The 26,881-nt window shown below is 44.6% G+C and overlaps 1 protein-coding gene across 1 annotated transcript in view; it reads right to left on the bottom strand.

Moving 5' to 3' along the window:
• Positions 1-405: 405 nt before the first annotated feature.
• Positions 406-26,881, bottom strand: part of LARS1 (leucyl-tRNA synthetase 1) — a 56,226-nt gene continuing 29,750 nt past the window's right edge. Inside the window, exons 20-32 of the mRNA XM_056857227.1 lie at positions 26,267-26,479; positions 25,824-25,881; positions 24,026-24,089; positions 21,637-21,820; positions 21,273-21,363; positions 19,872-20,012; positions 18,697-18,837; positions 18,485-18,595; positions 16,170-16,280; positions 11,993-12,097; positions 10,827-10,922; positions 8,943-9,075; positions 406-696 (exon numbers count right to left, since the gene is read on the bottom strand). Of these exons, the coding sequence (XP_056713205.1) occupies positions 491-696; positions 8,943-9,075; positions 10,827-10,922; positions 11,993-12,097; positions 16,170-16,280; positions 18,485-18,595; positions 18,697-18,837; positions 19,872-20,012; positions 21,273-21,363; positions 21,637-21,820; positions 24,026-24,089; positions 25,824-25,881; positions 26,267-26,479 (1,654 nt within the window). The 3' untranslated portion in view covers positions 406-490. The remainder of the gene's footprint in view (positions 697-8,942; positions 9,076-10,826; positions 10,923-11,992; positions 12,098-16,169; positions 16,281-18,484; positions 18,596-18,696; positions 18,838-19,871; positions 20,013-21,272; positions 21,364-21,636; positions 21,821-24,025; positions 24,090-25,823; positions 25,882-26,266; positions 26,480-26,881) is intronic.

The raw sequence follows: 26,881 nt of genomic DNA on the forward strand, positions 1-26,881 counted from the left end.
AATGGTCCGTCAGATGGCAGCAGGGACCATGACTGTACTTCCACTCTACCCCTTTAGCTTTAAAGACAGAGATCACTCTGCTGAAGAGGAACAGTAAACTTAGGGAACCACTGGAAGGGACAACGTGACTTCGCCATCTTGCAGCTATGAATTTTTGGGCATCCATAACAGAAGTACAGAAAGGTCAAGACATGGAAGTGCTATATTGCCTCCTGTAGGTAATAGACTCTATCCACATGCACACAACTTTTGAAAGGTATGAAAAAATTCTCCCTTGGTTTTAGTTATGAAGATTATGATTTTTAAAAGCCGCAGGGACGGAAAATATATTTATTATACCCATACTTAAAAACTGAAGGAGTTTAATCTATATGGAAGGGTTTTTTTTTTAACACCCGAAAACTAAATTTGCTGTGGTCCACTATTGCTTCCAAACCCCTTCCATGTGACCTGAAGATTCATCAGTGATCAGAGCAGCTCTGTCCAAGTCCTAACTAACAACGTAGACCAGCGTATCCCCAATATTGGTTGTTCGCCCATTCTCAGTGAGGCGAACTTGCTTGCCAGCTAGGTCTATGTGAAAGACAGCCTGTTCTAAGATGGGAGTCTTCTCAGCATCTTCTTTTCCGAGCACAGGGACACGACGAGGTCCCAAGAGAGGATCATCAAACCTCATCAGTTTCACTTTGGAAAGATCTGAAAGAAGAGTTAAGAATTCACTTATAAGACACGTGTGTGTGTGTGTATATATATATATACAGAAAAGATCCCAAAAGCTATCTGGCAAACATCAACACTGCTAACTAAAGGCTGACTGCCCGCCTGCTTACACTGGGCCTTGACAATTTGTTTACAAGTTGCTAGGCATGAACGATGCCTCCAAAGCTTCACAAGCTACAGATGCCTTCAATGGTGAGGGCTTAATTCAAATGCAAAAGGCAGTGAATAATACATAGAAAAGAGCAAGAGTCCTGTTGCACCTTAAAGACTAACAAAATTTCTGGCAGGGTATGAGCTTTTGTGAGCCACAGCTCACTTCTTCAGATACAGCTAGAAAGAATTCGTAGTCTGAATGTACTTGAACTGAAGCTTGCCCCAGCACAGAAAACCAGCTATAAGATTACTTCCACCTACAGATGAATGTTCATAAAGTGAAAGATCTCCAGCTCCTGAGTGTTTATCAGGTTCCATCACAGCACAGTGGCACTTAAAGTACTCCTCATAACAATGGCAGGGAGCTTGGCCCAGACACCTGTGGATGACAACCTCCCCTTCTTTGCGCAAATTTAGATTCTGTTCCATCCAAAGAGGCTGCTTCTGTGAGCCTTAGTGACAGCTGCCCATCTTCATCCTGATGGTACGTTAATTAAAAAAAACGCTCTCAATATGAATGGTAAGATGCCATATTAAAAAACCTCCTGGAGAACCTTACGGCAAAAAAGTGGCATAGAAGTCTAATCTATCAACCAAATAAAATTGGCCTTTCAGAGAGGAACAATGTACTGCCAGTGAGGGAATTCAGATCCTGAGGGCCTGCCTCAAAGTATACAAAGCTCTGTCCCAGGATTCTTAATTTGAAATGAGTCCCTGTCTCCTATCTGACCTCCTTCCTCTCCCTGCTTCTTTTTCCTCTCTACTTACCTCTCTTTAAAAAAAATAACAAACACATGAAGCAGCACAATTCATAAACAGAGGCATGCATCCAACCAATCTGTTCAGCAAAGTCTGAAACCTTCCTCCAGCCTAAGAAGCCGTCCTCCAACTTAAGGAGCTCTAATGCCTGAGGAGAATTCTTTAAGTTGAAGTTAGGCCCCCAACTTTGTTGAACAGAACGGCTGGATAAATGCAAGGATGGTAAAAGATATGAAGTGTGCACAGGCCACTACGGTGAGATGCATCATGGGGCATTTTGCATTGTTCTTGTCATAAAAAAATCACAACCTCTTTCAGTAAGTGAAAAGGAACCAGAGTTGTTGTCACTTGCGATCTTTTTTTTTTTTTTAAGTCCCTTTATAAAGTTCAAATGATTTCTCGGTAAGAGCTGCTAAGCAGAACTTTCCTAATGAGCCAGCTATTCTAGGCTGCCTAAGTTGCTGCTCTTTCACCACTGGCTTTTATCAGAAAATCTTTTCAAGTGCCTGCCTAACAGTGACATCTTCAGGAAACAATGATTTAGAAGAATCCCTGATTTACTCTCAATTGCTTTTCATTCACTTCAAACAATCAGGTTGGGGATCTCTAGTAATTGCCTGCCCGAGTCTGAAATGTGTTGTACTCAGGGGGTTTTTTTTGTTTTTGTTTTTGGTTTTTTTTGCTTTGCAAGACAAGTTATGTATTTCCTTCTCTCAGCTTTTTTATTTTAAAAAAAACACACAGCTTCACTCTGTAATATAAAAATTGTCTCTTTCCCTAAGATCAAAACACACACGCTGTTCAAGGGATGAGGAAATAAATTATTTTTTTCCTACCAGGAAAGTTTGAGCCTACGCATAATTCTCAAACTGGCCACACAATTGCTGGAATCAGCAAAGACACCAAGTAAACAAGACGTTGCCTTGGCCAGAGTGGTGTAGTGGTTAAGAGCGGTGGTTTGGAGCGGTGGACTCTGATCTGGAGAACCAGGTTTGATTCCCCACTCCTCCACATGAGCAGTGGAGGCTAATCTGGTGAACTGGATTTGTTTCCACACTCCTACAAATGAAGCAAGCTGGGTGACCTTGGGCTTGTCACACTCTCTCAGCCCCACCTACCTCAAAGGGTGTCTGTTGTGGGGAGGAGAAGGGACAGTGATTGTAAGCCAGTTTGATTCTTTAATTCTTTGATTCCTTAAGTGGTAAAGAAAGTCAGCATATAAAATCCAACTCCTCTTCTTCTTTTTAAGCAGCAAAGCATGGAGCTGCACTGATGGGCAATTTTACCCTCTTCCCCTCCAGCGTGGTGTAGTGGTTAAGAGCGGTGGACTGTAATCTGGAGAACTGGGTTTGATTCTCCACTCCTCCACATGAAGCCAGATGGGTGACCTTGTGCTAGTCACAGTTCACTCTGAACTCTCTCAGCCTCACCTGCCTCACAAGGTGTCTGTTGTGAGGCAAGGAAGGGAAGGAGATTGTAAGCCGGTTCGATTCTCCTTTAAAATGTAGAGAAAATCAGGGTATAAAAACCAACTCCTCTTCTTCTAAGTGCAGCCCTCTGACCTCTCTGGCTGTTAGACCAGGCCATCCCACAGCCTTCAGAATTAACATTTCAGGGTTGGAAAGGAATGCTGAAGGGAGGTGAACAAAGGAAAGATCCGTAAGCCTCAGGTCTCTGGACTGCTGGATCCAACTATTACCTAAAAGGGTGGGGATATCCACAATAACCATGAAGTCCTCAAAAGACTCTAATTTGGGGACTGATTTTAAAATGTAAATTGAAAGGAAGGACATCTATCTGCTGTCTTGACAAACCAAATGTGATCTAACAGCTAGTTTAATAGCCTGTTTTTCTAGAGGCTATGGGAGTATTTTTGGTGGTCCAGATCGCAGTGACCCCACCCCCTCCACTAGGCAGGTTGCTGCCCAGTTCCTCTTTCAAACATATTAGTCATCCACACCTTCTATCCCCTTTAGGTTGTGAACTAGAGGCAAACGGAGAAGTAGAGGAGATGCCATCTCACAGACATGGCCCAGAACCTGATCTTTACAGTACATGCTATTGAAGCAGAAAACACCAACTATCTTTGTGCAAGCAGATCGGTGGATCCACCCCATTAAGTTGCTCCCCACCCACCTATGACTACAACTTACTGCAACCTAAAACCATTTATGAGCCAGTCAAACTCCTCTCACCTGGAGATTTGCCAATGCCTGAGCATCTTCGAGGAACAAAGCATAACATTTTGTTGTGCTCAGCAGTGTTTTCTGGTCAAGTTGAAAGTGGCATGAGGTTTTTAATGAGCATATTTTTAGAGTTTCTAATTTCCATTTTCATGTGTATTTAAATAGGCTGTTACCTAGGGTTGCCAGCTCCGGGTTGGCAAATACCTGGAGATTGGGGGGGGGGTGGAGCCTGAGGAGGGTGGGGTTTGGGGAGGGGAGGGACTTCAATGGTGTATAATGCCATAGAGTTCCCTTTCCAAAGTGGCCATTTTTTCCAGGAGAACCGATCTCTGTCAGCTGGAGATTGGTTGTAATAGCGGGAGATCTCCATCCACCACCTGGAGGCTGGCAACCCTGTTACCCAAATCCGGGCCTAGAATTGGGATAATGCACATAGACAAAATGCTTGTCACCCATCTCAAGACTAAAGAATCTGATACTACTGTAACAGGGCCCTTGCATAGATTTCCCAGCATTTATTGTTTTTTTAAACGCAACACTTCTACCATTATCTAAATACACAGATCATTAAGTAGTAGTAGCTTGTCAAAACGAACTTAACTTCCATGCTGGAAGGGGGAAAAGGCATGCTTTTTCTCAGCAGCCGTAGATATGAAATCTGCCTCTGAGTGAACAAATGCATTTGCTTTAATGCCTTTATACAACGCGTTATTACTGCTAGTGAACCCTAAGTGCTTTCGGAGAGATGGCACTAATACCCACCACCCCTCATATTGCATAATCTGAAATGTAAGAGTTGACAATAATGCAGTTCATGCATTAGGAAGCTGTTGGATAAATGGGAGTGGGTAGCTCAGGGGACCAGTAATGGATTAATGCATCTTTCGGATGTCAGTCACAGGTTCAAGGTTGGCATAAGCAGGTAGTAACTAGAAGAGAGAAGGGTTGGTTTTTTATATGCCGACTCTCTCTACCACTTAAGGAAGAATCAAACCGGCTTACAATCACCTTTCCTTCCCCTCCCCACAACAGACACCCTGTGAGGTAGGTGGGGCTGGGAGAGTGTGATTAGCCCAAGGTCACCCAGCTGGCTTCATGGGGAGGAGTGGGGAAACAAATCCAGTTCACCAGATTAGCCTCCGCCGCTCATGTGGAAGAGTGGGGAATCAAACCCGGTTCTCCAGATCAGAGACCACCGCTCTTAATCACAACACCACGCTGGCTTACTACTAGTGATTGTAGTAAGTTTCAGAATTGGGACAGATGGCTTTTCAAAAACAGAATTCCTCAGATCAAAATCCTAAACCCATTAGGGCACAGCGCAAATCATCTCTAAAGTGTGTGTGTGTGGGGGGAAGCTCATAATGTACTTGGCCCCCTAGGAGTCAATCTTGTATAATGGTTAGAACAGCCCCCCCCCCCCCGCCAGCGTGGTGCCTGTGTGCACCATGGCACCTGCCAACACCTTTCTTGGGAGTCTGCCAAGTGTTTTTAGAAAATGGGTGGGGCCATGTGGGACTTTTGCCCAGCAAGGCTTCTGATGGGCTGTGCAGATTTTTTAAGACTGTTGCTTTAGCAGCAGCTGCCATCACAGCACAAGGATCTTTCCCTGTGCGACTGAAGGTAAGCTGCGGCAGCCATTATGTGGCTCTGCCCACCACGCTGTGTCATGCTCAAAAAGGCTGGGTTGGAGACTGGGTTCAAATCCACATACTGCCATGAAGCTCGCTGAGTGACACGGGACTCTCAGCATGACATACTACACAGGGGGGCTGTCAATAAAAAAACTGGGAAGGAAGAACTCTGAGGTCCCTGGAAGAGTGGGGGGGGGAAAAACACATAGTGGTTACATAGATCGAATCTACCTTTTCCCACTCAAACAGGCCCAACAAAAGTGACCGTGGCACCAGGAGTGGTTGGCAGTCATACCGCCATTATAACCTTATTATTATATTATATTAAATTATTATTATAACCACAAGCACCCTCCTCCATTTGCTGCTATAATATTGCTTGGTGGGAGGTGGGGGGTTGGAAACAGGGTACATTAGAGGGAGGCACCTGGGGGCCTTTAGCAGTTCCAGTTATTTCACTTAAAGTGAGATGGACGTGAACTCCAGCATGCTCTTGGAAATCATACAATTTGTTTTCTGGTATTTTGGAAAGGTATTTGTCTTACCCCCCAAAAAAAGTCCATTCCAAGTTGAGATGGGGTGTGATGCGCCCATCGCTAGGAGCAGCTCTTTCCTTGAAAATCCAAAGGGGTCGCCGTTAAGTCGGCTTCGACTTAATGGCACTTTACACACACACAGAGGAGCAGTTAATAGAAATTACTACTGGGCCCCAGTTCAGCAGTCTCCATGAAACTATTGCATGGTTCCCCTCCAGGCTCTTAATGAAGTAGTAGCTATATTCTAAAAATGTGAGAACAGGAAAGCAGATGGCACTGGCAATGAACGTCAACACTGAATCTCATTTTAGAGCCCTCCCACGACTCAGGCCTTCTCCCACAAGCTATGTAAAAGATAACTTATATAAGCTCTTACACGAAGTGTTTCTCGCTGCCTAATCTGTATATATCTCTTGGCTTCGTTTTTTGCATGGGACACTTTGGAGCAGATGAAAAGCACCAGCTAAACACGAGAATGCTGACTTTACTCATGCAGATATGCTCAATGAAGGGGCTGGAGCCTAGCTGCAAAACTGTTCCGCTCCCCGCATCCAGCTGCTAGGTCCAAGGTGGCATAACTGACCAGGAAGACTTGGGTTCAAATTCCTCCTTGGCCATAAAGGTTCCTGGGTGACCTCAGGCCAGTCATTCTTGCCCAGCCTAACCTATCTTACAAGTTATTGTGGGGGCAAAAGGAAGGACAGGAGACGCCACTCCTGGCATAAAGCCTAAAGCTTCTTGGAGGAAGGCTGGGCTAAAAATGTGATGGGTAGATTGGGCAATCATTCCCACCATCCCTACGTCTACGGTGCAATCCTAAATAGAGTGATGCCCTTTTAAGTCCACTGAAGTAATGGGCTTATAAGGGGGCAACTCTTCTTAGGACTGCACTGCTAGTCAGCTATGGTGAAAAACTTTGTAGAGAAGCCTCTGTACAATATGAAAATGTCTCAAGAAACCTTGCAGAAACTCACGTCTACAGTACTTAATATCAGTTTGGGCTGTCTTTCAAGCCTAGCATTGTGGCAGCATGTTTTTAAATGCACACTAATTGGGAGGTTAATGACTACAGGAGAATTACTCAACTTTAAGGTTGACAATGAGGAAATTGAAATTGTTCAAGACTTTCTATTCCTTGGATCCATCATCAACCAAAAGGGAGACTGCAGCCAAGAAATCAGGAGATTGAGACTGGGAAGGGCAGCCATGAATGAGCTAGAAAAGATTCTGAAGTGTAAGGATGTGTCACTGGCGACCAAGATCAAGTTAATTCATGCTATCGTATTCCCTATTACTATGTATGGGTGTGAAAGCGGAACATTGAAGAAAGCTGATAGGAAGAAAGTAGATTCCTTTGAAATGTGGTGTTGGAGTGTTACAGATACCGTGGACTGCCAAAAAAACGAATCAGTGGGTTATAGATCAAATCAAGCCTGAACTGACCCTAGAAGCTAAAATGACTAAACTGAGGCTATCATACTTTGGTCACATTATGAGAAAACAAGAGTCACTGGAAAAGACAATAATGTTAGGAAAAGTTGAAGGCAGCATGAAAAAAAGAAAACCCAAGATAAGATGGATTGACTCTATAAATGAAGCCACCGCCCTCAATTTGCAAGATCTGAGCAAGGCTGTTAAAGATAGGACGTTTGGGAGGATACTGATTCATAGGGTCGCCATGAGTCGGAAGTGACTTGACGGCACTTAACACACACACAACTACTGACAGTTCAGAACTACCCAGGCTAACAGCTGGGTAACCCTGAGAGTCAAGAAGAAAAAGAAGAAGAGTTGGTTTTTATATGCCGACTTTCTCTACCACTTAAGGGAGACTCAAGCCGGCTTACAATCACCTTCCCTTCTCCTCCCCGCAACAGACACCCTGTGAGGTAGGTGGGGCTGAGAGAGTGTGACTAGCCCAAGGTCACTCAGCTGGCTTCATGTGGAGGAGTGGGGAAACAAATCCAGTTCACCAGATTAGCCTCCGCCGCTCATGTGGAGGAGTGGGGAATCAAACCCGGTTCTCTAAATCAGAGTCCACCGCTCCAAATAACCGCTCTTAACCACTACACCATGCTGGTTCACGACTATGGCGCAACATAGATCGATCCCATTGACCATATCGCTCTCTCATTCTGGAGCTACAGCGGACAACATGCCTCCATGATATAACAGCTGTTCTCCAAGCCCCTAAAGTCCTTCCCCCAGATGCAAATTTCCCATGGAGCCCAACCTGTGTTTGTCCCCAACCCATACCCAATGTGCTCCAGTAAAGTGAAGCCCCCAAGTCAACTAACATACATACATAATTATGTAGAGATTGTTCGGAACGCTGTTACTCAAACTACACACAGAGCAAGGGGCCCAAAGACCACATCCATTGCTCCCTTCTTCCCTCTTTTACAATAGTCTTGTCAGAATGGACAGGGCACGACAAAACATTTAGGTGCATGCAATACTCTTGGGGATTCAAAAACAAGTAATCATTCACCTCCTGTACATATATATGTAAAATTGCCCTGATACAAGCTTTTACCACTATCACAATAAATGTAGCTTTTATTTTTTTCAAAAACACTATACATAAAAAAGTGTTTTTGTCCATCGCAAAAAAAAAAAAAAAACCTCCCAAACCTCATACAGGAATCAGTAGCGACAAGCAGTTCTTTTGGCACGATTGGACAAGACATGACAACCGTTAGTTGACAAAGATTACGAAGGGCATTGCATGCACAGGGAGCTATAGGTAAGTGATAAAAATAGCAACAAATAAATAAGGGGCATGCTTTTCGATACTGCACTGTTCTTTTAATAACCGAAGCCATTAGAGAGGATGCCAAGTGAGCAAGAGTGTGAATTCTGGGCAATCAACACTCACAAGGCAAGCTACCCTTGCAGGAATGTGTCACCTCTAGCTGGCTGGAATAAAACCTGCATCTGGGCCAGAATGTTACCTTTGATTCCTCTGTCTATCTTCATCAAACGTCTGATTATTGCATCTCGACCATCTCCTTGCCTGACCTCAATTTTTGTAGAGAAGTGGCCATTTGCTGGCTGTGGGTTTACCAGAAATACAGACACGCCAGGCTGCAAGAAAATAAAATGGCAGAAGGAGCAGAGTGAAAAAAAAGGAAAAGAGAACCCCATCACGGTATCTCAGAGCCCCAAATGGCTAGTTTTGACCTGTACAACAAGGTTACATGACACTTCTAAGTCCTTTAACTGCTCTTGATGCACTTGCCACTGGTATGTCTTTAGCGTGGTGCCAGCGTGGTGTAGTGGTTAAGAGTGGTGGAGTCTGATCTGGAGAACCGGGTTTGATTCTCCACTCCTCCACATGAGCGGCGGAGGCTAATCTGGTGAACTGGATTTGTTTCCCCACTCCTCCCCATGAAGCCAGCTGGGTGACCTTGGGCTAGTCACACTCTCTCAGCCTCGCCTACTTCACAGGGTGTCTCTTGTGGGGAGGGGAAGGGAAGGCGATTGTAAGTCGGTTTGATTCTCCCTTAAGTGGTAGAGAAAGTTGGCATGTAAAAACCAATCATTCTTCTTCTAGCTCTCATCTTGGTGCATTTTCCAGATGCCAGCTGTAACCCTTATCTTGCTTTTTGGTTTTGGGCCCTCACTGACACTCTCATTAACTTTTCACAGCAGAATTATTAACTGTTTGATGAAAATGCTATAATTGATTTTAAAAAACCTATCACTAAGGTGTGCCTGACAATTTGATAATCTATATCCAAGACAAAATCCTTCCCTTTCAACTGCAAGTCAAGACAACTCCAGCTCCTGCAATGGCAATGCTCTTGGGGGGATCTGAGGAGTTGGGATTCAGTGGTAGGTTAGTCCACACAGGTCCCACAGCCCCAAGAATAAACTTTCCCAGGACTGGAAGGGACTGCTAGGGGGAGGGAAACGCAGGGAAGATCCACCATCCCTGTGACAACTCTTTGCCAGATCCAACATGTAATTTTCAAAACTGGACAATGCGCTAAGGTTTCCGAATCAATACAAGTTAGCAAGATCTGCACAGCAACGGGTAATAAAAACATAACTTTTTCAGGATATCGTCACACTCCAGCATAATGCTGTAGACTCAAAGAAATGGAGCCTCAGTAGGGACAAAATATGTGGGACAATGTGCGTGGACTGCAATCAGATAAAGCTGAGTGGAGGCAAAACCAGCCCCCTAGCCTACCTGACCACTGAAGGCAGGTATAGCCCCTCCCCCTGCCTCAGAGCAACATGCCCAAGGACCGCCCCTTCACTTTATGCCAAACTAACAAATGACTGGTGTTCAACTGAAACGGGAAAGCAAAGCACCACATGAGGGCAATGGGGCTGTGGGAACAAACTCTGCTCTCAGTGTTTGTCAAGGTCAAAACAAAGGGACATTGCCCTCCTCCACAGGCCCGTCCATAATACAGGCCCCCTTATTTACACAGATGACATTTCACTAGTCAAGATACATAAGCCACCATTCCCAGAGTTCCCTCACAGCCTACCATCACTGCACTGAGCCAGGTAATGGAACCCTAGGGCAGGACATCCAAATGAGGGAAAGGGGGGGTTGATAGTAGCTACTTCTGTTATCAGTGGCCCCTGCCAAGCACTGTGGGATAAATTAAAGGCTGCGACCTAAGACACAAATTAAGAAGTGGCAAAGCCTAGAACTTCCATTACATTTAACCCCTGCCCCAGTTCTCCTCAGCGCCACCCTATACTTTCGCTCATGTCAACGCATGGCTTTGATTCACATGAAGAAGACTGAAGTGCTGCACAGGGACCAAGTTTTCAGCAGGGCAAGCGAGGAAGCAATGAAGCCTTATAAAACTTACTTCCACTCTGAACGTGCAAAGCGGTTTTCCAGGACAGCAATCTTCTTTGATTTTCTCATCTCCTTCGGAAGCAAACTTCAAGTCTATATGCTCCAGCTTTGGTAGGAGACAGAAAAAAAAGTATTAATAATAGTTTGGATGAAACAGTAGCTCACAGGGGTAAGTCACATCTGAAGCAAATTTCTTCCTTTCCTAGTTGTGGCAGAAGTTTTGAGGATTCTAATTAAAGACATGGTGGGTGGTTCGTACCTCAGATGGTGAGTAAGTGCTCTGCCAAAATGGCTGACAATGCCTAAACAATGCCTACTGTGCATTGTAACATAAAAACAGCAAGCGTGGTACAGTAGTTTCAGAACTGGACTGGGAAGACTTAGCTTTCAATCCTCAGTCAGCCATAAAGCTCACTAGGTGGCCCTAGATCACTCACTGTCTCCCAGCCTGTGGCTCAGTGGTAGAGCATCTGCTCGGCATGCAGAAGGTCCCAGGTTCAATCCCCAGCATCTGCAGCGAAAAGGACTAGGCAAGTAGGTGATGTGAAAGACCCCTGCCTGAGACCCTGGAGAGCAGCTGCCAGTCTGAGTAGACGATACTGACTCTGATGGACCAAGGGTCTGATTCAGTATAAGGCAGCTTAATGTGTTCATGTGGGTACTTCACAGGGCTGCCATGAGAACATCATTGGGGGAAAGTTGGAAGGGATACAGAGAACCATAGAGGCATCCCCGCGTTCCCTGGAGAAGAGACACGGATGAAGACAAAGTTTAAAATAAATAAAAATGGGGGACAACATATTAAGTACCTACACAGTAAGATGCCAAGTGTGAAAATGTCTGGACACATTTGATTAACTCCTGCTTGGGAAAGATCACTTACAGTAACCACAAAAGAGTTGGACTTGGGTGGCCCCTTTCGCTGAATGTTTGCAACATTCAGAGAATCACATGACTTGGATGTAAGTGATCATAAACACCTATTTTCAGTACTCCTCTTCAACTAGCTAAGCTTCAGATCTCCTTAAGAGATCCTTAAGCTCACGCTTAATTTTTGCAAAAAAAATTTTTGCAAAAAATTAAGCGCGGGTGCCTTTAAACCAGGATCGTATACAGACATTCAAGCCATTCTCTTCCAGCCATCTGAACTATCGGCATTCTTTAGCAGATGTTCACCTCCAAGGAATTGGTCAGGTAGACAATGTTCTCCACGAGTACAGCCCGTTCATCAAACTCCAGCTCCAGATCAAGTACACGGGGGCCTTTCTTCTCTAGATTCTCCTGTCATTCCAAAAGTAGGAAAGGCATTCGTGAAAAACCTAACAACGTTTTAAACTGGGTCATCCTTGTGAGACTGAAGAGCATAGCTGAGGAAGCCTCAGGCAGAACAGAACTCTTCTGACAAGAGTTCACTGCTGGCAGCAAATGGGTCCCAAGCTCCTAGGAGAGCCATTACAATTTCGGAGAGTTTCCACCAGTCAACCAGAAAGAAACTAAGCTTTAACGTGCAAATGACAATAGCATTTTTCATCTTCAGACTTAAAAGCACACTTTGAAACATATTTAGAACCAGATGACATTCCAAGTGCCTTAAACATCCAGAATGTGAGTCTATTTAGCAAGCAACCATAATCCTCCTCCTTTACTCTAGGATATGAAGTATGAAAGAGCTTGAGGGACAAATCATATGACCATATTTTCACATATCCAAACTGCTGCAGACAGAAATCTTATTTTGAATTGTGTAGATTTCCCCCTCCCCCACGCAGCTCATACCGAAAAAAACTCCTGCCCCAAAATGTGGTGTTCAGACAGCCAATAAACACTGTGGAGCCAACTGACTTCACTCCCTCATACTTACTGAGCTTGAGGAGGAATAAAAATCTGCACAGACCAAAAGGCCCCCAGATCAGGCTTCTTCAAGTCAGGGCACTGTTATACCTAGAATTTTCAGGCCAGTATATCCCCCCCCCCCACCAAAAACAAACAAACCCAGGGCTCATAAAACATTGTGGCCAATATTAAACTCATCTGAAAAAAATGTCAGTAAAATTCCTTTCAGGCAGTTGATCCCCCAGTATCACCAGGACTGGCTGAAGCTAAGGAACAGTTCATTTGTTATCCATTTATTCAAAGTTCTATACCCTGTCTTTCCAAAACTCAAGATGGCTTCCAACAAGACACAATAAAACCCAGCCTGCACAGCAAACCAGCAATACTGAAACTATGAACAAGCAATCATATTAGCCCACAACCAATAATCTGTGATACATAGGGGAGAGCCCTCAGTAAACAAGCCAACCCTCTCAAAAATTGTAGCCACACAAGCCTTCCGAAAGGCGGGAAGGGAAGGGCCCAGCCGGCATTTTGGAACCTCTTCCATCACGCGACAGGCTTTTTCTTGGAGGGACTGGCATGCAGTTACAGTGACTGAAGCAAGCAAGGAGTGGGAGGAGACACGGATAAGGATGTTCTAGACAGGGCTACCCCAAACAAGCAGCATCACAGGGTCTTAGCTTAGAGTTGGTTGGTGGCACCACAGGCCTGGGAAGACAAAGAGACACAAGAAGAAGAAGAAGAAGAGTTGGTTTTTATATGTCGACTTTCTCTACCACTTTCTCTACCACTTAAGGGAGAATCAAACCGGCTTACAATCACCTTTTCTTCCCCTCCCCATAACAGACACCCTGTGAGGTAGGTGGGACTGACAGAGCTGTGACTAGCTCAAGGTTGCCTAGCTGGCCTTATGTGTAGGAGTGGGGAAACCAAACCGGTTCACCAGATTAGCCTCCGCTGCTCATGTGGAGGAGTGGGGAATCAAACCCGGTTCTCCAGATTAGAGTCCACCGCTCCAAACCACCGCTCTTAACCACTACACCACGCTGGCTCTGAAGCCACACCTATCACCTCCCTCCTGGGCCACTGCAGTCTGGGAGCAAGACGAGCTGTAACAGCATGTTGGCGCCTTCTCACTGTGGTGCCCCAAGCAACTGCTTGGTCGCTTGGGTGGAGGGCTGGCCCAAATTATCAACAGAACCTGCAAGCTGATCTTGTGCGCCACACTCCAATTGTAAAACTTCCCCTTTGCAGGCTCCTTCTCCCTTTGCTTAGCCTGCTTCCATGAATACCTAAGTAGACCACCAGACTCTGACAGAATAAAAACCACTTGCTTTGTTATTCATTGGTTGTCCTTGGCTTTCCTAATAGGCAAGGTGCTCTCAAAATTAAGAGAGACTTATTTTGCTTTGCCAGGCAGTAAATATTGTGTCACATTAAGATTCCTTGTTTGAACTAACAAAACGAAAGAGCGTGGCGAACATTAGGTGCCCAGACAATCTGCTTTGCAGCTTTGTGTGCCGGCTCAGGGAATTAGGGCTGAATGTTTCTAGGTCTTGTTATGTAATCGCGTCCTTTCGCCAATTCAAAGCACAAGCGCAGAGAATGTCCAATGGGCCTTCTGAGCCAACAGGAAGATTGGCAAAGCAAGACAAATACGTTAACCAAGGCAAAAGCAATGCACATGAAAGAGACTGCAGGTATAAGCTCAGTCTCCGTCGGTAAAGCTGCATCTCTTGCAAAATTCTACATGAAGCACAAGGATTTGAAAATGTGCCTCAGTCAGGCTTCTGCCACATCAAGGGCACGAATACAGACTTCTCTTGCTCCGAGTCTGCTAGGCAGGGAATGGGGGCGAGGCAGCAATTTATCAGCTGGATCTGAACAGTGTTCCAGATTCAGTAACTTGGGCAAAGGGAGCAAACCCCCGACAAGGAGAATAAGCAGCAGAAAAATTAATACTGTGCCTGCCGCCTTATCCTTCTCAAACTGAAAGTTGTACGTTTCAGCAGAAATTCCCAATTAGATCAGCGCCGAACTCAGAAGAGAGAAGATCATGAGCCAGGGGCTTATATAAGGCTGACTGGAACCCTAAGCTCAAAATTCTGCAATATTGGGGGTGGGGGTGGGGAATTATCCCTTCTCCCTCCTGCTCAAGAAAAAAAAAGCAATCCCATTTGTAAAAACTCACAGCGCTTTCTTTTCAGTCACTAAACCGTATCAAAGCCTCTTACTTCAGAGCCCGATTTGAGTCCAGTAGCACCCTACAGACCAACATGATTTTCAGGGTATAAGCTTTCAAGAATCACAGCTTCCTTCATCGGGTATGTGATGAAGGGAGCTTTGACTCTCATAGGTGGTCTCTAAAGTGCTACTGGACTTGAATCTGGCTCTTCTTCTGCAGACTATCCTCTTGAAACTATCTTCATGGAAGGTACTCTTATTTCAGCACTCTGTTCTGCATGCAGAGCCCAAAATGGCATCATTAAAAGTAAGATTTAAAAAAAATATATTATTTTTTACATATTTGCTAAAAGGTACTAAAGACTTTGGGAAATTCTCACTGGAGTGAGGGTTTGTGAAGAAGAAGAAGAAAGAAGAAAGAAGAAGAAGAAAGAGGAAAGAAGGAAGAAGAAGAAGAGTTGGTTTTCATATGCCAACTTTCTCTACCACTTAAGGGAGAATCAAACCGGCTTACAATCACCTTCCTTTCCCCTCCCCACAACAGACACCCTGTGAGGTAGGTGAGGCTGAGAGAGCGTGACTAGCCCCAGGTCACCCAGATGGCTTTATGTATAGAAGTGGAGAAACAAATCCAATTCACCAGATTAGCCTCCGCCGCTCATGTGGAGGAGTGGGGAATCAAACCCAGTTCTCCAGATCAGAGTCCACCATTTGGGGATATTTTCAATATGCCAAAGATTAAAACAACCATGCTTTTTTAATGATTTCTTCCAGAAGCTAAAAATCTTGCTCCATCACAGTTGGGAAGCCACTCACAGATGAGAGGTGCCATTGCACTGAATTGTCGTCGCCCCCCCCCCACAAGCTACAGAGCAGAACGGGAGTTTCCCCCACCCAGAGGGATGGGGAGGGTCACGGCTTCCCAGATGAACTCATCGCCAAGGTGGTTTTTCAACCCGTTTACCAGACAACACAAAATGAGAAAACCAATTTCACCTTCTATTTGGATTCAAATTCTCAGGAAGGTAGTTTTCAGTTATAAAGACATTTCATGTATTCAGGTTCTCCTTCACAGCCATGTATCATTTGAATCAATACATCTAACTCATCTCTATATTATGTTTTTATACTTTAGAAGCAAACAATAAGAAACTGAGTTTTATCTAGATTTTTAGGCAATCAATTACTAATAATAAATAATAAACAAATTTTATTTGCTGCTAGTATGCCAGATAAAACAGGTAAAACAAAAACTGACCATACAGAGTAAATGTTTACAACTTATCAATTACTAACCAAATTAAATGCGATAATGAGTTGCAAAGAGACTGACCTTGATCATGGCAACAAAAGGCATAACCCTTTTCATGTATTTCTTCAGTTCTGGCAAGGAGCCGAGTTCACTGGCAATTATTTTGTTGTCTGGTAGTTGTCCTCCATTGGTCTACAGCAACAACAACAAAAAAAAAAACCCACAACATTCAATCACACCACTGCATGTTGGTTTCGTAAGTACAAAAGTACACACAGTCCTCATGACAACTTCCTTCGTATGGCTACACAAGCTGACTCTGCATGAAAGTTTTCCTCCTCATACTTGTTCACACCTACTTTCCCTCCCCAGAAGCTTTTAAATATTGTTTTATTTAAAAAATGTCCTGTGGTTATTAAGTATCAAGCTGGCAGCCTCAAAATATTGTTGGTAAAGTCATTTTTTTTCTACATGTGGCCTCAACTTAAATATCACATCTTCCTAAATATCCAACAGGAGCAGCTGTTAGCCCAAACCTTCATAGCCTGTGTGTGACCCACAACCTGGATACACTTCAACCAAGGATACACCTTGGGGCCACAAGGGCCTCAGTAAAATCTCCAGTTTTTGCTGGCTGTCTGGATCAAGAAGACAGGGGGTGGGGGGCGGGGTATTGCGCACCTGGTAGCCTATAATGCATGGTTTGTGGGCTGGCTTGAGGACAGCGTATCTTAAAAGTGAAGGCCTTTGCTACATTCACACTTGGATGCAGCTCAGTTTTACTATACGATGAGAGGTACATGCTCTCTTCCTGCTATCTTTGCTACTTCAACACCACTGTATGCAAATAAGCTTCCCTTTTCATGCACCAGAAGAGGCGCAACAAATAATCAGTTCCCACGCTTGACGTCTTACCAGAACTAGCATCTTGGTAAATCCAGACAGATACTTTATTCATGGCTAGGAGTCAGGGATTCTTACTCACTGCCAGCCAGCAATGTACCTTGATTTCCCCTTACATTCGTAAAGTTCACTTTTCAATTTCACTTCTCAAAAGAAGCCCCACAGCAGACAAAAGGATTCAGTTAGCAGAATCCAATCCCCCCACCCCCGCCCTCCAACAGGGATTGATGGCAGTGGGTACCAGAGTATGAAGTCATGCTTCTTTCCAATTAAAAGAGTTAATTTAATTATGTCAGCGAGGATATAAAATACGTACTCAGTCCCCAAATCAACTGGTATATTTAGCGGTTCAGCTCGAGCAGCACTATTGTTCCTGCCCTACAACGGCTGAAGGATCAGTTCCAGCAGCTCGAGAATTCAGGGACTGAGGCTTTTAGCCAGATCTCTTTGCACGGGGTGAGGTTAGAAGACAAAGGAGTTTATCGTGCTTCAATAAATCTCCTGTAAAGCCAGAGAATTATTATACTCACCAAGGACTACAGTGGCGTTTAAAGCCCCGTACCTAACGAGGAAGCAGAAGCAGTTTGAGAAAAGCCAGTACTTCTGCGGCACAAACGGCGCTCAAGCAAACTGCTTACTAAGCTTTGCATGTGCAAAAAGATTGCGAAGAATAAAGCTGAGGCCATAACTTCATTTGCGAAATGTCACTAGGAATGAGGTCATATGGCAAACTTAATCACGTACCTGCAACGGCACTACTACTGAGTGCTGCAAGATCTGGCAGAAGCTTATTAAAGCGGGGCGGGGGGGACACACACCATTTTCCTTAAATTCAATAAACTCTATGCCAAATTGGTTTATTACAGGGATGGGGGAGTGGGGGAGAGAGAATAAAGTCATAAAAAAAGAGGAACTGATATCTGTCCCATCACCATGCTGTATCACCTCACAGGTATGGATTTAAATCCCTCCATTTCTATTCCTGCCCCTTTATGTAATTGATATTGCACATTAATGGGAAACAGTTAAATGGGACTCAGATTGCCTCCTGAGTTCCAGGTGCATTCCCCTGCTGGTTCTTGTCTTGGCAAAAAACAACAACACAACTCTTCAGTAATTCTTTCCCCTTTCAGGTGTTTGTTTCCACACTACCATCATGCAGTTGTAAGGCATTCATCTGTGTGCGTTTCTACTTTATTTTAAAAGGTATTGAAGTGATTCTACGCTTAGGTTGTTCTACTGATTTCTCTGTTGCATGTTTTGCAAATGATGTGGCCACTGAGAACAGGAATGGTGTGTTTTTAAACTCCATGAATAATTAGGTATGTTTTGGACTGACCGTTTTTATTTCCAGAAGCAGAGCTGTGGCCCTAAATGTTTCTGGATTTGGTGTCTTTCATAATCTTCATGCATTTTCTAGAATGTGGTGTTCTCTGGGTATAAATGTTTCTGATTTTTTTTAAAAAATCGAGGAACTGGGATAGGAAGTTCACCTGATAGTGTTTCTGTAGAAGAGACAGTGTGGTGTGCTGCCAAGGTGGGTAGTTCTTGGCCACATAAATGGTGCAGTGCGACGGCTTCTGGGGCGCTTCCTTATTGCCCTTCTAGAAAACAGTGAGAAGAAACATAGTAAATTAGGAGCATTTCCAGAGTGCACAAACTGATCAAGCACTCGGTGGAGGAAAGGGATTCACAGCCATTTTACCTTTCCTTTTGCTGGCGCCATATAGTTTTTGAGGCGCAGGCGAAGGTCGTGGGCAACTTCTGTGAGGTACTGGGAAGAGCGGATCAATATTTCATCCACAGGGCCAGGCACTGGCCAGGAAGCGTTCATGATGGAGTCACTCTTTAAAACGAAGTCAACAGACACTAGGTTGAGGGCATGGCTCACAGGTTCATTGTTCCTAATCAATTACCACGGGACTTGCAGAAGCTGTAGTTTATATTCAGATATACAGCAATTCTGTGGTCTCTCCCCCTCCCACCCCTGCCCCCTAAATCCGCAACCGGTAGCTTCCCCAAAGTCTTCAGGTAGTTGACCAATGCTTTGCTGGGATATTAACAAGGAGGGGAAATGTGAGGTGAAGATATAGCGCAGAAAGAACTGGAAAGGAGATCTGAGACAGAATGCTATGGTGGGGGGGGAGATACAGAAAGCCCAACAAAGACTATCAGAAAAACTGTACGTCCCCCTTTGATTTCTTTCATCAAACGGAGGCTGTTATATGTTGAGGATTTCAAGGTACCTGCTCTTGTCCCCATAAAGGCCAAGTGAAGAAAATGGCCTCGGTAGTGTCTTCACTTTCGGAGCCTTTAAGAGCTGAAGCTCTTTCTCCTCCCTCTCCCTCAGAGAGTTCCACAAAACAGCATTTGCCAGAATTCTCTCCTGACGAAACAAGAGCTCGCCCGGGCTTTAGTTCCACCAGGCCTATAACTAAGGACAGCCGCGAGTGGATTACTGGCCTCCCCATCCCTCTCCCTCACTCGTGACATCGGGGGGGGGGGTTTGACCTGCTGAAATCCTGTCACACGGTGGCACCTGGGCAATTTTAAGGCCACATGCTTATAAGTGTATGATGATGCTTTATTGATGTTGCTGATGTTTTAGTGATGTTTGGCGATTTTATGTATTTTAATGGTTGTTACCCGCCCTGAGCCTGGCTTGCTGGGAATGAGGACGGGCTATACATTTGAAAAATAAATAAAATAAATTAGCTCGTCTCCCTCCCCTGGGCCTCACAACTCAGTAGCCAGTGGCTGGCTGTTCCACATGATGTGTCTGTGCGTGCAGTGTGTACACACATGCTTTGCAAAGCCCCACCCAACAAGAGAGATCCTTCTTCCACAAACACACGCTGGCGACAGATAAACAGCAGTTACCTTGCCCAACAGTGCCCAAGTGTATTCACACACATGAGGGCAGACCGGAGCTAACAGGAGCGTCTGAGATTCAATAAACTGGAGCACCAAGTCTCTGTGCATCCCTTCAATGGCTAGTTCGCGGTACTTGTCTTTCGATGCCTGAAAGAGAGTCAGCGCCACCACCCTTAAAACACTCCAACTGTCATGGAAAAGCATTGCATAAAAGCCAATTTCCTTGCTTTAATCTGTCCTTAAAAACATGAACTACTTACACTCCTATAATGGATTATTAAAAGGGCTATATTTTTTTTCTTTAAAAAAAACAGCTGGCATTAGAACCGAATGAGCTTCTGCCGCTTGAACATTACATACCTTTACATTATTATGGCTCTTAAAAAGAGACATCTATCGGCATGGGCATAAAAGTCACGGATAACTGTAACTGTATATTAGGCGATATGATTCTGAATGGCCCACATAAAAAGCTACCATTAAGTAGCAAAGGGGGGGGGAGAGAAGCAGTAAATATGATCTATTCTTATGCACATAGTTCAGTCAGCCAAGCCATATTCCTGAAAGTCAAGTCAGTTGCATAAAGGCAATCGGAGCAATTCATTACTAAGCAAAGCAATATGCCGCTGCAGACACTCTAGAGAGCTGCTGACACCTTACGGACCACTGTGAAAAATGTTCTGCTCCTTAATGGTAACACAGATACATTTCCTGATCTATCCATCCTTCGTGAAAATTTGGTTCATTAAAAGAGGGGGGGGGAGAGAGCAAGGAAACAATATTTTTCTTTAATTATTTGTCCTCACTCTTTACTGCCTGCCGACAGCTGTAGCGTTCCGCCAGCCGTGGTAGAAACTACTTCCAGTAGAAGTACAACGAGCCCAGGGCAGAACACAATCTACTGCCAAGAACTTGATTTTCTTTATACTTTTCCTGTCTAGTGGAACACCAGTCTGTACTCCAGGAGACAGTCAAAGCAGGACAGCCGCAAGGGGAGAGGACCGCTGCTCAGGGACAGGCAGCCTGCTTTGCACACAGAAGTCCAAGTTCAGTCCTTGGAACTCCCAGGTAAAGGATCTCAAAAAGCAAGGCTGGCTAAAATCCCTGCTGTGATCCTGCAGAGTCACTACCAGTCAGAACAGGCAGTATTCAGCAGATGGACCCACGGTCTAGAAGTTAAATGTCTCCCCTTAGGTCCTGGAGATATTAGGTTCACTAGAAAGAGCAACACTACAGCATTTTTTTTTTACCTGCTGTTTTAATATGGGCTTCTTTTATTATATCCTTACGGCACAGCTTAAATTGGCGGTAAGTTGCTTTGAAAGCCTTTGGGCTAGGAGACAGGATAGAATTTTTAATATAAAAACACGAACTTGTTCTCTGTGTTATGGAGAGTAGGCTGCCTACCTGAAACTCAAAGAAGCCAGTTTTCAGGGCTTCCTTGAACATAGTCTTCTCATAGTTTTGATCTGTCTTGATGATGCCCATGTTCATTTCACTGAGGAAGAAAAAAATGGATAAAGCTAAGAGTTCAGCAAGTTAAAGCAGTAAGGCTACAGTGTGAAACAAAACCAAATTGTGCAAATCTTTCTTTGTCAATCTTATTTTCTTTAGAGAGAGAGAGAGAGAAAAGAAGATATTCTTTAAACTAGATGTTTCCTGTAGCAAAGAGCAAGAGTCTAGTAGCACTTGAAAGACTAACAACATTTCTGGGAGAGTATGAGCTTTTGTAAGTCACAGCTCACTTCTTCAGACGTTTACTTCACTTTACCTGGCAAAGACCCTGTCGTTGAAGGTAGCAGCAGGCCCGCTTCTTAAGCTGTCCCAGTTAGCAAGCATTTCCTTCACCCACTCCACCCAAGTGTACAGTCTGAGGATGCCAGCATCTGCCATGGCTTCCACAAAGTTTGCATCTTCTACGGTGTCGCCTGCATCAGCCAACGCCAACCGCATACCTGGAGAGGAAACAGGTTTATAGTTCGGGACCACGGGAAGTCAGCTGCTGTGTGATGCCAGACAGCAAGACCTGACTCTCGGGGACTGCTTCAGCATGAAACCCAGGTTCCAAACTGGATTTATTAACAATAAAAACTACAAGTGGGGATCCGCATTACTCATGGGGGATGCGATCCTTCCCCATCTTAGCTGCCTTCTTCTCCCCTCTCATTGGTACCTGCTACAGCTCCTGGCCACCCTTCACTACTGCTGCTGCCAGGCTCACTGAGGCTTTCGTCCCCCACACACATGCATTACTGCCACTGCAGGGCCCACTGCAGCTTCCTTCACCCTCTCCCCCACACCACTGGTCCTCCCAGTGGTGAGCCTGGTGAGGCTCCTGGCAGGCCCGCTGAGGCTTCCCTCACCCCTCCATCCCCACTCCCAGCAGTGACCCTGGTACGCCTCCTGGTAGGCCTGCTGCAACTTCCTCCTCCCCTATCGCTGCCACCGCTGCCAGGCCCAGTGCAACTTCCAGCCACCCCTCACCACCAGGGCCACTGTCACTGTCTCAAATCCAGAGAAGCGGGTTTGATTCCTTGCTCCTCTACATGAGTGGCGGACTCTAATCGGGTGAACTGGGTTGGTTTCCCTGCTCCTTCACATGAAGCCAGCTGGGTGGCCTGGGGCTACTCACAACTCTCTTAGAGCTCTCTCAGCCCCACCTACCTCACAGGGTGTCTGTTGTGGGGAAGGGTAAGAAAGGTGATTGTAAGCCGGTTTGATTCTTCCTTAAGTGGTGGAGAATGTCAGCATATAAAAACCAACTCTTCTTCATAGGAAGAGAAGGGAGGTGCATTGACTGCACATCCACAGACAATGTTTTTTGGGGGGAAAGGTAGATTATACCTCCTCCAATGTATTTTTTAATGTTTTAAGATTTTTCTGCAAACCTGGAGTCTCCCAAGTTTGCAGAAATATCTCTTTTTAGTTAGCATGGCCCCAATCTGTAGATTTAAGTATACACACATATAAGCTTACATTTGACTATCAGAATATTAGATGCTTTGGAAGGAAAATGGGGGGAAATGTCAGTTCTTATGAGGAGAAAGCGATGGGGTTATCCCAACACACTAGGCTGCTTTTCAGTTGGGAAACCATGCAAAGTATGCTCAGAACAATAGCAAAGCCAACAGTTTAAAGTACTTGTGCCCAGTCCTAGTACTTTTGCCTCAGAAGGATGTGAAATATGACTACTCCCTTTATGCAATGTTGATAATACAGGCATACACTTTCCCCCTTGCAAAAAATAACTGTTTTAAAAATCATATATCTAATGTTGAACCAGGACCTTAGGGTGCAGATTAGAAAAACCCTTACATTGGGGTTAGGTATATACTACTGGCATAGTTCGTACCAACTAGGATCAGGCCCTGGATCTGCACAATTTTTAAAAAAAATAAAATAAATGTTTACATTTGGGGGGGGGGGAGAACCAAGAAGATCTCATGGCACTATGTCACAAGGTCCTGGCTGCTATTTGGACAGTTGCTTAGAAACCCTATAAACAAGCAAAACCAGCTGCAGCAGCTGGAAGGTGCTGTTGCTGGGCAGTCGAGGCGATGGGGAAAGGGAACAGGTAGCAAGAACAGTGGGAGAGTCATCACCAGCTGAGCCAGGCAAGAGCAGGCAGTGGTGCTGCAGGCAGGAGGTCAAGTGAGCATGAGCGGCAGCAACCAGAAAAGCAGTAAGGAAGGAAGGAGCAGGTGACAGTGGGGGGGCAATAAAGGTGCCACCACCAGGTGGCCTATGAGAAGGTGGTGGCAAGCAGCAAAGGCAAGAGGAGAAGGAGAGGGCGAAAAAGGGAGAGAAGGTGCCAATGCGGGGGTGGGGGGCACAGGACTAGAGAAGCAGTGGGGCAAAAGGGGGATGGAGAGGGCTGCTGGGGGTCAGGAAGAGCAAGATAAAAGGATGAGATCTCTTTCCCCATGAGTCCCTGTTCGTAATCATTATTTATTAAAATATTTATCCCTTGCCTTTCCCTGTGGCTCAAGGAAACTTACAAATTTGAACTTAAAATATACAAAGTAAAATTAACCCTATCAAAATGCCTACATCCTACAACCCATTAAAAAAACTTAGCATGTATTTATTTATGCCATTGGCAGATCCATTTGTCCAACAATTTGGCAAGACTTCAATATTTCAACCTCATGCCTTCTTACCATCAGCAGAAAACTTCTCAAAAGCTTCGGACAGAGTGAGAAAGTTGCCCGTAGATTTAGACATCTGTGGAAAAACATAATCAAAGAAATACCATAACCAGTCGATTGAAGCACTGATAAACCTTTTTCATCAAAGAATGGACTATCCACAGGAACCACAACCACATTCCACACCCTAGGATACACTATTGTAACTTCATCAGCACTCAGTTCTACTTTACAGGTGATGTAGAGGCCTCTAGCATGACTCATTTACATGACTCAACATCAAACATGTGGCTTCATTCTATATGGTTCCCATTTCTAAGTATGGGAAAGGAACAAAACTTGCATTATGCTGACGGTTTAGGCTAAAATGGAAGAAGCTCCCCCTGGATCCTATATATACTGCTAAGTAATTCTGGGATCTAAAGGTAAGATCAGGTAAGATCAGGTGCTCCATGACAGATTACAGCTAAAGGTGTTTATTATACATGGCATAAGAGTTAAACTAAAGCATAAGAGCTAAACGCTTAGGGCTGTTTAGCTTGGAAAGAAGGTGACTAAGGGGAGACATGGTAGAGGTCTATAAAATTATATTTTATAGACCTATATCATGTCTCCCCTCTCATAATACTCGAATGCGGGGTCATCTGCTGAAGCTGGAGCGTGAGAGATTCAAAACTGATAAAAGGAAGTATTTCGTCATACAATGCATAGCTAAATTGTGGAACTCCCTGCCCCAGGATGTATGTGGTGATGGCTGCCAACTTGGAAGGCTTTAAGAAGGGAGTGCACATGTTCATGGAGGAGAGGGGTATTCATGCCTACTAGTCAAAATGGATACTAGCCATGATGCATACCTATTCTCTCCAGGATCAGAGGAGCATTCCTATTATATGAGGTGCTGTGGAACACAGGCAGGACAATGCTGCTGCAGTTTGTCTTGTCTGTGGGCTTCCTAGAGGCACCTGGTTGGCCACTGTGTGAACAGACTGCTGGACTTGATGGGCCTTGGTCTGATCCAGCATGGCCTTTCTTATGTTCTCATGAGTTAAATTTTCAGACTAGGACTGGGGATACCGAGATGCAAATCCCCACTTGGTCCCAAAGTTCACGGGGTGAACTTTGGCCTGCTGTTCTTCTCTCAGTCTAAACTTCCTCAAATGGCTGTTGTGTTGATAAAATGAGGGAGCAGAGAGCCACGCATGTAGTACTGAGGTAACTGGAACGGTAAGGTAAAATGTAGCAGATAAACTCTGCCCTTCAAAATATTACTAAGATATTTACTGGTCACAGAAAGAGAATGAAGATTTTAATAAACGGTTGGGAGGGGGGAGATTTAGATGTCAAGTTTGTTAATCAAAACGTAGGCCCTACAAAAATTTCTGCTGGGAAAGATAGTAAAACGGAAAGCAAGTGGAATCCAGATGTTTCAATGTATTGGTGTGCCTCCAACAACCAGGAGACCTCATAGAACAGAACTATCATCCTTCCAGCTCTTGGTACTCTCCACTGGTACTCCCCACCCACCACCCCCTTTCATTCGTTGGGGGGGGGGGTCAGCATAGCCTGGAGAACAGAACAGGGGGCAAAGTAGGGGGTCTGCAGTGGGAGGCAACACTGGCAGAAAATGGCACCCCTCCTGAAAACTTGAATGCCCTTCAGTATTTGGAACTGTGTGACAGGATGGATGCCACTAAAAGATTATGTGCACTGGAAAGTCTGACCACTGCAAGATTTCTGAAACAGGAAAATGGACCTCTGTTAGTTCTGACTGGCACAAATCTGTAAATATAGACAAAATAAAATGTTGTACCTTCTCTGAATTCAGGAGGAGATGTCCATTTGCTCGCACAGCTAGAGGCCATTTTTCTCTGCATCGGACAACAGAAACAGTTCTTTAATAATTACTGTTAAACCAAGCATCTGTTTTTTGATAGAGTCACACATCTAAAAAAAGCAATATCTTTAAATATAACAAGTGATTCAGCATATGTGTTAAAAACTTTTTTTTAAAGTGCCCTAAATACATATCAACAGAACATTAGCAGAATATAAGAGAATCAGATGCTTCAAATTAGAAAGTTCAGGTGTCGTTCATTCGATGTTTGGACTCAAGGTCTGATCAACTATATGGCATAACGTATCAGAAATGTCTCCTGAATCATACTCAAATCTATGGGGGAGGGGGGGGGTTATTTCTATAAATACATCTGAGAAAGCACATTTTTAATAGCCTTGGCTTTAATTCAAACCAACCTTTGATCTGGCCACATGGCCACGTGGTTATAGAGATAGTAGGACAAGTGATTTGGAACAAGGTCCTTGCCAGAAACTCGTAGATCCACAGGATACCAAAATTCAAACTCCTGCTTTAGTTTATCCAGCGTTTCCTTTGGGATTTTCGTGGCAGGGAATGGAGCTGTCTTAAAGAAGATGTAGTCCCAAACTTCTTTAGACATCTGATTTGGCCTGTGTATAACATTGAGAGGACAATTATGAGGACACAGTGAAAGTTATCAACCTTGACCATTAGAATAAAGCTCACAAACAAGAAAATCTCCAGTGGCCATCTCAGCTTTGCACTAGTTTGTAGCATTTAAATATTAGACACTGAAGGTCCTTTTTTTAAGGGTGATTGCAATATTTGGAAATGGTTTGAGGCGTATAGCCAGTACAGCATCAGTAGTCAGGTGGCGAAGGCAGAATAAGCTGAATCCAGACAAGAGAGAAGTGAGGCTGGTCAGGAAGGCTGATGTTCTGGAGGAACTGGATTTTCTGGTCCTGGATGGAGTTGGCTTCTGCGGAGGAGGTTAAGGGCTTGGGGGGTTCCCACAGACCCAGCCTTGCTGCTTGGAAAAGCAGGCTGGAGCA

This window comes from Euleptes europaea, chromosome 1, assembly GCF_029931775.1.
Source record: "Euleptes europaea isolate rEulEur1 chromosome 1, rEulEur1.hap1, whole genome shotgun sequence".
NCBI lineage: Eukaryota > Metazoa > Chordata > Lepidosauria > Squamata > Sphaerodactylidae > Euleptes > Euleptes europaea.